Source organism: Xyrauchen texanus, chromosome 19, assembly GCF_025860055.1.
Source record: "Xyrauchen texanus isolate HMW12.3.18 chromosome 19, RBS_HiC_50CHRs, whole genome shotgun sequence".
NCBI lineage: Eukaryota > Metazoa > Chordata > Actinopteri > Cypriniformes > Catostomidae > Xyrauchen > Xyrauchen texanus.
Window position 1 is genome coordinate 44,255,589 of NC_068294.1, and position 14,107 is coordinate 44,269,695.

Sequence of the window (14,107 nt, forward strand, 5' to 3'; positions counted from 1 at the left end):
AAAAAAGGGCAGGTGCTCGAGCCCCTTTTGATGTCTATGTGTGCACGTGCCTGAGCGAGGTGTATTAAGGGCGGGTTGTACGGGGCTGTTGGCCTGATGGTGGGAACGCAGATCGATTTTGATCTCACGGGTAGAGGTCTGAGGCTATTGGCCCTGGCTGGCCAGTTGATATCAAATTTGTCCTGACCAAGCACTGGGGGGCGCCATGATGATACTAATTGCCACTTAACAGTTTTTTGGCATTTTTCAGACTTACCATGCAGGAGAAGCAAAAAGAAAAATAAATCAGCATCAATCAGATTTCACTTTGGATAAAATTGAGACTTGGGGAATAAATGTACAGTAAATCACACATCACAGACAATCCAGTGTAAAATAAATGTATATATAATTCATATCTCTCTCACACACACACACACACACACACACACACAGTATACAATGGCATACAAAGTACAGTGATCATTAAACAATGCACAAAAATGCAATTAAACTTCAAAATCCAATACCTTGTACAGTATATTTGTACTAGAGCATCACAGCTAAAGTGAAGCATGCAAAATCGACCAGGCAAGGACGGATTCTGACTTGCAAATGCCCTCGGGCCAGTCATCTCCAAGGGCCCCCCCCTCCATCCAAAAGGAGTTGTTGAGCGGGGGCTGGGGTGGGGTTTATTGTTCATGGTCAAAATTTGTTGAGCAGGGGGGTGGGGGGGACTAGATCACGCAGCCTTAAAGCCCAGGGCACCCCTAAGTATTCAAGGGCCCCTGGGCACTGGCCCCATTGGCCCAGTCGGTAATCCGTCCCTTGACCAGGCCGTTGGAACTGGAGTACTTAAAGTCAACAAGAAAACAAAACGGACTCTTTTTAATTTCAGCGTCTTTTGTGAATTATTCCTCAATGCATGTAATACTTTTAAAAAAAATATGATGTCTTTGTAATCTTTCAAAAGTTTCCTTGACCACTGACGTCCCTTGGATAATGTTAACCAACAGTCGTTTTATATCCTGTTTCACACATTATGGAAGTTGAATGGGTTGTGAACGGTATTTCACGTTGACGTTAGAAACATGCAATGTGACAATGACATACAGAGTTTAAAAACTGGATTCACGTGCAATGTACAGAACAAGAGACGGATGATAGCATGCAACAGCAGTACAGTAGTCTGAGTCTGATAACCTACAGGTTCACTTTATGAAGGTTTGCATTCATCCAGGCCATCGTTAAATGTTAATCATTAGCAACTGGACGTGTTGTTGCTGAATATTCTGGGCTGTTGTGTTCCCTGCAGACACAAGCGTGATCTTGTCTTTCTAGTGTGCCAGTACTTGAGAGTACACACACTCTTCCTTCTCTTTAATTGGATTGTTTGAGACGGTCGGCGTGAACATCATCTCGCCATACTGAACCTCTTCCTCCTCCTCCTTCTTCGTTGTCGAGTGAGAACAGACCGCAGGATTCTCCACATCTGCAGCTGGGGTCGACTCTACAGGAAGAACAATAGAATAAAAGATTGGACTAGAAACCTCACAGGATGAGAGAAGATGGTCAAGTTAAATTAATGTTGCTCAACTGCAAACAGCCGTGAAAACTGCCAGAAGCCAGAAGTTTACTTTTACTGGCACATTACGAACTTAGTTTGACCCTGACTTTGACCCTTTGGTCTAGATTCAGTTCTACAAATTCTGTCTAGACTATTCTCATGATGCAAGCATCACTTTCTTTCCTAACCCCTTCTGTTCATCCTCTTTGAGTTTCTTATCAGTGACAAGTTCTGAACCACCAACAGAAACTGCTGAGAAAACAGAGACATTTAAATGAAACATTTCATCTCTGACTCTGGGATTTCTAGTGCTACGTGTCTCAAACAATGATACACTATTCCCATATTTGTCTGCTTAGATAATCTACTACTTATCCCAAAACTGTGTCAATGAATGACAAATTATTTGTGGCTCCATTAGAAATGCATTGGAAAGTTGTGTAACCTGTTGATACACGCCCCCTTTTTGAGCACAAACCATGAAAAAAAATCCATACCTGATTTTAAATGGTTATATTCTCTGAACCTTTTGGAGTATGGACACAGTTGTAGTATCTTTTGAAAGAAGAGACCTTCCCTCACAAAATGCCGATCTGAACTGTAGGGGGCGCTCTAACACATTTTACCCCTCACAGATGTGAACTGTAGGTGGCGCTCTAACACATTTTATCCCTCACAGATGTGAACTGTAGGGGGCGCTCTAACACATTTTACCCCTCACAGATGTGCTCGTCCATAGACATTCAGTCTAATGTTCAGTTCAAGCAACACCCTCATTATTTCATTGAATATCTCGGCCTCTGAGTGGACTACAAGGCCATATTTTGTTATTTTATGTAACATAAATTCAGAAGTGATGGTTATTTATGAAGAGTTCAGACTCTAAGCTTTCAAAAGATACCTCACATGCCTGACTTATATATGTATACGGAAACTTTAACGTTTTAAGCGTACACTTATTTATCAATATTAGCGCCCCATTTTGACCCAACGGCAGGTCAGCAGAGTTGAACTCACTCAATCTACCCTACACTTATATTATTGACTGTAAATGGATTCATGGAAAGGAGGAGTCGAGAACTGGCTTGACAATATAAATAATCGTTTAATATAAAATGTAACCAAAACACACACAGGTGTCGGACAGCTGCCCGTACATCTCTCTCTCTGTTGCACTGCCGTCTCCGGTTGGCCCTTATCCCTCTTGGAGGCTTAATTAGCCTGATTGCGGGCCGGGTGTGTAGCATCATGTTTTCAGTGTACATTAATGTGCATTAACTTAGTAGCCTCTTTTATCCACTAACTTACAGTGAGTAAAAACAAGTGATTCATTCCAGTATAAAGGAACAATATTAGTAGCAGTGCTGCTGAAGTCTGAACCAGAATAGTGCATAGATAGATTAATGAACTCAACAGGAACTGACCTGCTGTCGGCTTGAGCTGTTTCTTTTTCTTGTAAAAGTGATATGCTATGATGACCAGAAGAATCAGGATCACAGCAACAGAACCCAACACAATCAGACTTATTTCACCTGGTGAAACTATAGAACAAAATACTGCCATCAAAAGTTCAATCATAACAATTAGAGGACAACAGTAATGTGAACAGTAACCAATGCAATAAAGTATTGATGTGATTAGAGAGTTACTTTACCTTCAACAATCACTGTAAGATTTACTGCATGTGTTTGTGTGCCGATTAAATCATAAATCTCTAATCTGTATGTCCCTGAATCTGATCTGATCACACTGTTTATAATCAGAGTCCCTTTATTAAAGATAAACACAGATCTGTTTCTAATGGATTCATATTTAATATTCTCCATCAACTGGTTATTCTTTACTGTGAAAACTGGATCTCCCGTACTGTCCGTCCCCTTTTTAAACTTCAGCTCAACATTACGAGTGTTCATCACCATCTGCAGATTGAGTTTGTGTCCCAGAGATGTGTAACAGGGATCTGTCTGATTAAACCTGCAGAACATCTCCACACCTGAACAACACAAACACAAACACAAACACAAACACACAAACATTTCAAAAACAAAGTCTGAAGGCTTTTCAAGGCTGCCAGAGAGTCAAAGTACTTCCCTCTCTAAAGCCGCGGCTTTCAGGGCATCCGTGGAGAAGATAAACAATATAAACATGCAGATCTTAAATTCTAATGACATTTCTAACAATGACAGGAATATTCCGGGTTCAATACGAGTTCAGCTCAATCAACAGCATTTGTAAATACTAAGTACCACAACAATTCATTTCGACTCGTCCCTCTTTTTCTTAAATAAATGAGCAAAAATCGAGATTACGGGCCAATTTTTGGAGGGTTTTAAAGGCAGATATGTAAATTTTATAATTTTATAAAAGAACTTATATTAAATCTTCTGTTTAAACTTGTGTATTATTTGAGCTTTAAAATTATTTAAAGGGACGGTTCACCTACAAATTTTAATTCTCCCATCATTTACTAGGAAGTGTAATCGAGCTTGAAATCATGATCGTGTCTAGAGACTGCAATGGCAAGATGTACAGTGAAAAAGGAGTTTGGCCTGTTAGATCATGATTTCAAGCTCAATTACACTTCCTATAGCGCCATCTAGTGTTCTGCGCACTAGGAAGTGTAATCGAGCTTGAAATCATGATCGTGCCTAGAGACTGGAATGGCAAGATGTACAGTGAAAAAGGAGATTGCCTGTTAGATCATGATTTCAAGCTCAATTACACTTCCTATAGCACCATCTAGTGTTCTGTGCACTAGGAAGTGTAATCGAGCTTGAAATCAAGATCGTGCCAAGAGACTGCAATGGCAAGATGTACAGCGAAAAGTAGTTTGGCCTGTTAGGTTATGATTTCAAGCTCAATTACACTTCCTATAGCACCATCTAGGGTTCTCGCACTAGGAAGTGTAACCGAGCTTGAAATCATGATCGTGCCTAGAGACTGCAATGGCAAGATGTACAGTGAAAAGGAGTCTGGCCTGTTAGATCCTGATTTCAAGCTCGATTACACTTCCTAGTGCGCATAGCGCTAGATGGCACTATAGGAAGTGTAATTGAGCTTGAAATCATGATCTAATAAGCAATCTGCTTTTCCACTGTACATCTTGCCATTCCAGTCTCTAGGCACGATCATGATTTCAAGCTCGATTACACTTCCTATAGCACCATCTAGGGTTCTGCGCACTAGGAAGTGTAATCGAGCTTGAAATCATGATCGTGCCTAGAGACTGCAATGGCAAGATGTACAGTGAAAAGGAGTCTGGCCTGTTAGATCCTGATTTCAAGCTCAATTACACTTCCTATAGTGCCATCTAGTGCTCTGCGCACTAGGAATGTGGTGGAACGGGGCAGTGGTGGCTCAGCGGTTAAGGCTCTGGGTTACTGATCAGAAGGTCGTGGGTTCAAGCCCCAACACCACCAAGACACCACTGTTGGGCCCTTGAGCAAGGCCCTTGAACCTATCTGCTCCAGGAGCCAGTATCATGGCTGACCCTGCACTCTGACCCCAGCTTAGCTGGGATATGTGAAAAATAAATAATTTCACCATGTATATGCAGAAATGTATGTATAATGTGTGACAATTGGTCAAATAAATATATATATAAATATAATAATATTCTTTTAGGAAGTGTAATCGAGCTTGAAATCATGATCGTGCCTAGAGACTGGAATGGCAAGATGTACAGTGGAAAAGGAGATTGCCTATTAGATCATGATTTCAAGCTCGATTACACTTCCTATAGCACCATCTAGGGTTCTGCGCACTAGGAAGTGTAATCGAGCTTGAAATCATGATCGTGCCTAGAGACTGCAATGGCAAGATGTACAGTGAAAAGAAGTTTGGCCTGTTAGATCATGAGTTCAAGCTCAATTACACTTCCTATAGCACCATCTAGGGTTCTGCGCACTAGGAAGTGTAATCGAGCTTGAAATCATGATCGTGCCTAGAGACTGGAATGGCAAGATGTACAGTGAAAAAGGAGATTGCCTGTTAGATCATGAGTTCAAGCTCAATTACACTTCCTATAGCGCCATCTAGGGTTCTGCGCACTAGGAAGTGTAATCGAGCTTGAAATCATGATCGTGCCAAGAGACTGCAATGGCAAGATGTACAGTGAAAAGGAGTCTCTAGGCACGATCATGATTTCAAGCTCAATTACACTTCCTATAGCACCATCTAGGGTTCTGTGCACTAGGAAGTGTAATCGAGCTTGAAATCATGATCGTGCCTAGAGACTCATTTTCACTGTACATCTTGCCATTGCAGTCTCTTGTTACGATCATGATTTCAAGCTCGATTACACTTCCTAGTAGCACCATCTAGATGGCGCTATAGGAAGTGTAATTGAGCTTGAACTCATGATCTAACAGGCAATCTCCTTTTGCACTGTACATCTTGCCATTCAGTCTCTAGGCACGATCATGATTTCAAGCTCGATTACACTTCCTATAGCACCATCTAGGGTTCTGTGCACTAGGAAGTGTAATCGAGCTTGAAATCATGATCGTGCCTAGAGACTGGAATGGCAAGATGTACAGTGGAAAAGGAGATTGGCCTGTTAGATCATGATTTCAAGCTCAATTACACTTCCTATAGCACCATCTAGTGTTCTGCATACTAGGAAGTGTAATCGAGCTTGAAATCATGATCGTACCTAGAGACTGCAATGGCAAGATGTACAGTGAAAAGGAGTTTGGCCCGTTAGATCATGATTTCAAGCTCGATTACACTTCCTATAGCACTATCTAGGGTTCTGCGCACTAGGAAGTGTAATCGAGCTTGAAATCATGATCGTGCCTAATGACTGCAATGGCAAGATGTACAGCGAAAAAGGAATAAAATGGTGGTACGTTCTCACCCAAAACCAACTGGATCGCTTCAGAAGATCTTTATTAAACCATTGGAGTCTGATGGATTATGTTTATGCTGACTTTGTCTGATGTTTGGAGATTCAAAGGCCTGATCACCATTCACTTGCATTGTAAGGACCTACAAAGCTCACATGTTCTTCTTAAAATCTTTATAACGGTCTGCTACCTCAGTAACTGCTATGTGCATAGAACACCATCACATGTTATGTTTAAGTTTTTAGAAACTGTCATCTTTTTGCACTACTGTGTACTGGTTGGCGCTGCACTGTCTCTCACTGTCACTATTGTCCTGTTCATTGTTAGAAATGTATTGTACTGTCCCGTACATTATGCACACGTATAGGTATTTTATTTAGTCTGTGTAGTCTCATGTGGTTCTGTGTTTTTGTACTATGTTGTTTTATGTAGCACATGGTTCTGGAGGAACGTTGTCTTGTTTCGCTGTGTACTGTACTAACTGTATATGGTTGAACGACAATAAAAACCACTTGACTTGACTTGAGATTGAACTTCCTTGACTGGTGAACTGTGGATGACGCAATCGAGTCAGTCTCTTCACCCTTAAACTACTAATATATTTGTACATATCGTGATATTTTGCATGAAACATATCAACAACCTAAAATCAATAGTTTTATATATTCTCATCGTTTGTTTAATCAATTACATCAATCGCAATGCTTCGTGGGATTGGGGCTTGTGCCCTCATGAAAGACGGTAATTACACAGCCTTGTACCTTTGTCTTTATGTCCGATTTTAAAAAACATTTTTAGCTCAAAACAAAGTTTGTGATGTTGTGATTCCCCTCGGAGCTGGTTGGTTTGGTTCATGGCTTACAACTGTTTTATGATGTAATGAATGGGGAAAGTACTTCCGTAACCCAGACGGCTGAAAAAGTGGGCTGTATTGCAGCAATTCTGTTTGATGTACTGCTTAGCAATAAGCTGGTAGATAGATATAATGTGTAGCTTCATTCCAAAACCAGAAGATCAATCTTTGTCATTGGAAACAGCCATGGTGGAACTCAGGGCAAATCTACACATGCCAATAATTCCTATATTACAGTATGTAAATGGTCTGCACTTATATAGCACCTTTTTAAGCCTTAACGGTATTCAAAGCGCTTTACACTGTGAAGGTTCACCCACACACACACACACACACACACACACACACACACACACACACACACACACACACACACACACACACACACACACACACACACACACACACACACACACACACACACACACACACACACACACACACATACAAAGTTTGTTGTATGAACATGGAAGAGCTGCTATGCAAGGTGCTAGCCTGCCATTGGGAGCAACTTGGGGTTCGGTGTCTTGCCCAAGGACACTTCAGCATGTGGAGTCGTGTGGGCCAGGAATTGAACCACCAACCCTGTGATTAGTGGCCGACCCGCTCTACCACCTGAACCACAGCCGCCTGACTACGCATACACTGACTGTCTATCCCAGCTCCAACAAACCATGACCAATTGCAGATGCCACACCTTTAAATGCGTATGAACTTGCCGATAGCACCACTGCATATGATTGTCCCATGCCTATTATCTTCAATAGTGACTCATGGGCGGATGAATTCATGGATGGTCATTTTCTAAGGCTGATTTCATAACCCTGTTTACAAAACCACCATCGATCGGCTGGTCTTAGCTGGTCTGTTGGCTTGTTTTAGAAGGGTGTGTCAGTGGGTCAGACTACGAGATAAGCTAGAGCAGCTTGGCGCAGTGGGAGACCACTTAAACCAGCTCAGGTACGTAATAAATGTTACGATCTGCACCCTAAATGTCTCATCACATTCAAAGCTTTTTCTGCATTTGGTCAACAGTTTGACTACTTTGAGTGCAGCCAGACATCCAAACATTTTACTTGAGATATCTTTTCAAGTGTACGATTGTAGTGTAGAGTTTTCCCTTCTGGAGAAGAACACTACTTTGGTGTTTCCTATTGACAGCGGGAAAGCTTCTACTTTGTTGCATTCCAGTCTGTTATTGTGCTTTGTCTTTTTATGTGACGGCCCTTTCCTGTATATGCACACAGTTCTGTCCTGTGTTACACAAGTTTTACATTTCACACTTTATCTGATGACTATGAAACATCAGATCTCCTGTTCATGATTCACAGTTGCTGAACTCTCCTTTACACATTTTACTGAAGTACACCATGGATAACCAGTACATGGATAAAACCCCACATAAGAAAACACTTTTACTAGCTCACTTGCCACTACAACAGCTTTTAAACCATTTAAAATGCAATATTTTGTTCATCCGTGCTTTAAAATCAGCATGAGTTTGATGTGAAAGTGGACTCACATGTATGAGTTGGTATCAGCAGCAGCAGCAGTCCAAAGATGAACAGCATTTCTCTGACGTCCAGTTTCCAGAAGAGTCCAATCCCAGCAGAAGAGTGTGAATGCTGCTTCAGATTGTGTCATGAGTGTGTGGAGTTCTGTCAGTCTGTGTTCGGAGGCTCATGTAGCGTTGTCACTCTGACAAACTGGACTTACGTCAGCACAAATTGCAGTTTCACTCTGCAAAGAGGAAGTTTCCTCATAATAGGGAAAGATGATAACACAACAGTTTCCTCTGAATTATTCTAGAAAGTAAAGAAGTAACCAATGTTTGTTTTCAATGTTCATTAAATATTTCCAGTCAACGTCTGTATCTGTACTAAAACTGTATATCTTCTTTGTTGATTTATGAAATCATCAATAAATAAATGATATGTAGATGTATTTATGCTCATTGGAAAAACCAAAAATATTGTCACTGAGTATTTGAGATCATAAGCAGAAGCAAAGATCAGATGTTGCAAAACACATTCATCTAAAAAGAGCTTCTGCAAATAGACATATAAAACCACAAAACCCTAAATGAGATGCATGAGAACAAGTCATATGAAAAAACCGTCAGGGGTCTGATGTAGGATATTAAAATGTTGCGTATGTATGTGCAGAATTGCCATTTTAAACCCCTTTGAAAACCACACGTCATGTTTGGATTAGCTACCAAATAACAAACCAATCTGTGTCTTGTTATAAGCCTTATCAACCAAAATAAAACATTGAGGAAACGGTGTAAAAATATGTTCCTGGTGGGTTTTCTTACTGTACAGTAGCCTCAAAACGTCATCAAATATTTGTAGTATTTGCAACATTTATTTAGTATTCTTATTTTTAGGTTTAAATACACATTATTTGAATGGCCATTTGGAAATATGAAATCAATTTGAAGATATTTTGAACTCTTTCAATTATACAACCTGACTAAAGGTACCTCTGGGTGGATTTTGTTCTCTCAAAACACTAAATAGCAACAAAAACTATCTCAGCACTTTCCGAAACACCTGTTAGTCACTATGCGGTGCAATATTGTCCTGATCTGTGAGCTTGTTGCGTGTAATGACTAAAGCAGAGATGCCCAAACTACGACCGCGGGTCAACTTTGGCGGGTCCTACTTTGGCCCGCCTTGATGTATATGATGAATGAAATGAATACATCAATAAATAAATGCTATTGACAGTTTTTCAATGCATTAATTTAGCAGATTGCTACATTATTGGGCCGGCTGTGGCTCAGCTGGTAGAGCGGGTCGGCCACGGTGTGTGTGTGTGGGTGAATGAGTCACAGTGTAAAGCGCTTTGAAAACCGCTAAGGTTAAATAAGCACTATATAAGTGCAGACCACTTAATTTAATTTCCACATTCATAATGTGGAAAATTCTCACACACTTTTACAAATATTTGCTGAGAAAGCCTCTCATATAACACTAACTCAATATATAATGATTATTCATATTTATATCAATATATAATTATACCTTAGTTATCTTTAAATGTTTTAAAAATATATATATATATATATATATATATATATATATATATATATATATATATATATATATATATATATATATATATATATATAATTAAAATGCATTACATTCCTGTAGCACAAGAGTTAATCATTGATAAGACAAGACAAAAACGGCTTTAGACTACAATGTATTGTTTACTACCATATTATTGATCATAAGTCAGTCATTGACACACAGTTCACATAAACTGAATAATTGATATGTAGATGTATTTATGCTCATTGTAAAAACCAAAAATATTGTTACTGAGTATATGAGATCATGAGCAAAAGCGAAGATCAGATGTCGCATTACACGCCATATTGTCCTGATCTGTGAGCTCATTGCGTGTAATGTCTAAAGCAGAGATGCCCAAACTAGGACCCGTGGGTCAACTTTGGCGGGTCCTACTCGAATGTTTATAGACTCGGACTTGTCTTGAGTCCGACTCGGCCCCTTTCGGACTCGAATGTTTATAGACTCGGACTTGGTCTTGAGTCCGACTCTGCCCCTTCGGACTCGATTGTTTATAGACTCGGACTTGGTCTTGAGTCCTACTCGGCCCCTTCGGACTCGATTGTTTACAGACTTGGACTTGGTCTTAAGTCCGACTCGGCCCCTTCGGATTCTAATGTTTATAGACTCAGACTTGGTCTTGAGTCCTACTCGGCCCCTTCGGACTCGATTGTTTATAGACTCGGACTTGGTCTTGAGTCCTACTCGGCCCCTTCGGACTCGATTGTTTATAGACTCGGACTTGGTCTTGAGTCCTACTCGGCCCCTTCGGACTCGATTGTTTATAGACTCGGACTTGGTCTTGAGTCAGACTCGGCCCCTTCAGACTCAATTGTTTAGACTCGGACTTGGTCTTGAGTCCGACTCGGCCCCTTCGGATTCTAATGTTTATAGACTCGGACTTGGTCTTGAGTCCGACTCGGCCCCTTCAGACTCAATTGTTTAGACTCGGACTTGGTCTTGAGTCCGACTCGGCCCCTTCGGATTCTAATGTTTGGTCTTGAGTCCGACTCGGCCCCTTCGGACTCGATTGTTTATAGACTCGGACTTGGTCTTGAGTCCGACTCTGCCCCTTCGGACTCGATTGTTTAGACTCGGACTTGGTCTTGAGTCTGACTCTTCCCCTTCGGACTCGATTGTTTAGACTCGGACTTGGTCTTGAGTCTGACTCTTCCCCTTCGGACTCGATTGTTTAGACTCGGACTTGGTCTTGAGTCCGACTCGGCCCCGTCGGACTCGATTGTTTATAGACTCGGACTTGGACTTCGACTCGGCCCCTTCGGATTCTAATGTTTATAGACTCGGACTTGGTCTTGAGTCCGACTCGGCCCCTACGGACTCGATTGTTTATAGACTCGGATTTGTGCCGATTGTGTGTATGTGTCTTTTTAAAGATGTCATATCACAAGTGTTCCTGTGAGCGACACAATCAGTGTTGTGATTCACATTGGGGCTGGTTGGTTTGGGTCATTATTTACAACTCTTTTATGGAGGATTGTATGAAAAGTGTATGGACAAATTGAAAGAGGAAAAAAATGTCTGGAACCCAGGTGGCTAAAAAAGTGGGCGGGCACTGTTGTGGTCTATAACACTTTACACATTACACACATTTGTCGCCACCTTCTGGCGAAACATGGTTTCTGAACATGTAACGGGTGCAGGCTAGTACATGATAGCAGAGATGGGACCAAGTCACACATGTGCAAGTCTCAAGTAAGTCTCAAGTCTTAACCTTCAAGTCTCAAGTAAGTCCCAAGTATTTTTTTCTTGGGCAAGTCAAGTCAAGTCAAGTCAAGTCACAGGCTATGTCAAGTCAAGTCCAAGTCAAGTCACCTTATTATTGTAATTTTACCTGCAGAATCTGATCATAATAAAGTGAAAAGACAAGATATAAGTAACTGTCAGTAAATTACAATACTCATGTTCAGTAAAATACATCATGGAATCAAACAAAATTGAAACTTCATAAAATTATTTATTTTTCACTTCTGCCAACAGTGTTTGAAATGTTTTAAATTTTCAACATTGAGTCCATAAAACAAATAACAGCTTAACATCCAACAGACTCCTTTCAGAACACCTCCCTCTCTCTCTCTCTCAAACACAGTTACATACATTAAACTTTGTTACATTTCTCCTCTCTCTCTCACACACACACACTCTCTCACACACACCCACACTCTCTCTCACACACACACACACACCCACACTCACTCTCACTCTCACACACACTCTTCTCCCACACTCTCACACCCACACTCACTCACTCACTCACTCACTCACTCACACACTCACACACTCTCGCGCTCTCACACCCACACTCACTCACTCACTCACTCACTCACTCACACACTCACACACTCTCGCTCTCACACCCACACTCACTCACTCACTCACTCACTCACTCACTCACACAGAGTATATCCATAAGCCTATTTTTGCAATGTCTGTGAGTGGGAAACGTTGAGGTACCAGCGCGCGTGAACGTCATGGCAACGTACAAAACAAAGTACCTCGCGCGGGAAACACTTAACCTAAATGCGCGTAACTAACGTAAATCAAGCAGGCTAGTATGCAGCATAAGCCACGAAGTGTTGGCGAAATAAAAATTAATGGACAGATTTTTTTTCCAGAAAACTTCTTGCACAAAATAAATTCAAGCACTTTCAAGGACCTGTATCTATGTATGTTTATTTTCAAGAACTTTCCAGGGCCTTGAATTTTATTTTTCAGATTCACAAACTTTCAAGGATTTCAAGGACCCGTGGGAACCCTGCTATTATTACATTAGCTAACTACCAACTAACCAGATCAAATTAACAAATTGACAAGCACTTACTGGGCAGAATGGCTCTTCAATTGGCGGACGAAATTGGAGGTTGTCGTCTGGCTGTCCGCGATCTTAACGTTGCATGTCTTGCAAAGCGCTGTTCGTCTTTTGCCATCTTGATAATAATTTTTGAAGCCGAAAGCGATGACCCTCGGTAACGTTACCCCTCCGGCTGACATGTTGATGTGTTATCTGATCTAAGTGGGCGTGGTGTGCGTAAGGTACGAGAGGGCATGGCTGATGATAGCCTATAGTGTCAGTGATCCAGTCATGACAAAACTATTCTCAGCCTGCGCTCCAGCTGGATCAACTTTTTTTTTTTTTTTATAATTTATATATTTTATATTCAAACTGAAAACATGATGTGATTAACACTCAAGTCATTCAAGTCTTCATGTCTCAAGTCAAGTCAAGTCCCGAGTCTTTAACTTCCAAGTCCAAGTCAAGTCTCAAGTATTTTATTTTTTGTCAAGTCAAGTCACAAGTCATAAAAATAGCGACTCGAGTCGACTCGAGTCCAAGTCACAAGTCCCCATGTCTGCATGATAGTATGAGTAAACCTCATTCTGCCTCAGAAGATGCACTAGCGACACACAATCCTCATTAGCGCACATGCCTCTCATGCCAGCTGACGCCAGTTCGAATCCCACAGGTTGAACAGGACTGGTTACAAATGCACAAACGAATCTATTAGGTGAACAACTTCAAAAGACTCAAGTCAGTGGAATTCATTAAAATCCACTTAATTTTGTGCCCCCCAACGCCACAGTTTGAACAAAAATGCTGTACAGTTAATTCTAAGCTCCTGCCTCCTGACCACCCAAACATGCTTTCATTATCTTTCATGACTGTCCGTTTGTCAATGAAGACTTTTATTTTGAAATTATTTCGTTTTCTCCCGGAAGTGAAACTCCCTACCGTTGTTGTTGTAGTTGTTGTTGTTGTTACCCT

At 41.0% G+C, this 14,107-nt stretch overlaps 1 protein-coding gene across 1 annotated transcript; it reads right to left on the bottom strand.

Moving 5' to 3' along the window:
- Positions 1-382: 382 nt before the first annotated feature.
- LOC127659618 (uncharacterized) lies at positions 383-14,106 on the bottom strand. Its single transcript, XM_052149518.1, has 5 exons — positions 14,075-14,106; positions 8,769-8,986; positions 3,201-3,539; positions 2,971-3,087; positions 383-1,489 (listed from the first exon to the last, which is right to left on the bottom strand). The coding sequence occupies exons 2-5, from the start codon at positions 8,815-8,817 to the stop codon at positions 1,317-1,319; spliced, it is 678 nt and encodes a 225-aa protein (XP_052005478.1). The 5' UTR covers positions 8,818-8,986; positions 14,075-14,106; the 3' UTR covers positions 383-1,316.
- Position 14,107: the final 1 nt, after the last annotated feature.

What these genes read in the sequence shown, in the direction of transcription:
- LOC127659618 (XM_052149518.1), bottom strand. Translation starts at nt 8,817, where the DNA reads ATGCTGTTCATCTTTGGACTGCTGCTGCTGCTGATACCAACTCATACA. An exon ending in GCTGATACCAACTCATACAT is followed by an intron (nt 3,540 to 8,768) that starts GTGAGTCCACTT and finishes TGTGTTGTTCAG; the next exon opens with GTGTGGAGATGTTCTGCAGG. An exon ending in TCTTACAGTGATTGTTGAAG is followed by an intron (nt 3,088 to 3,200) that starts GTAAAGTAACTC and finishes TTTGTTCTATAG; the next exon opens with TTTCACCAGGTGAAATAAGT.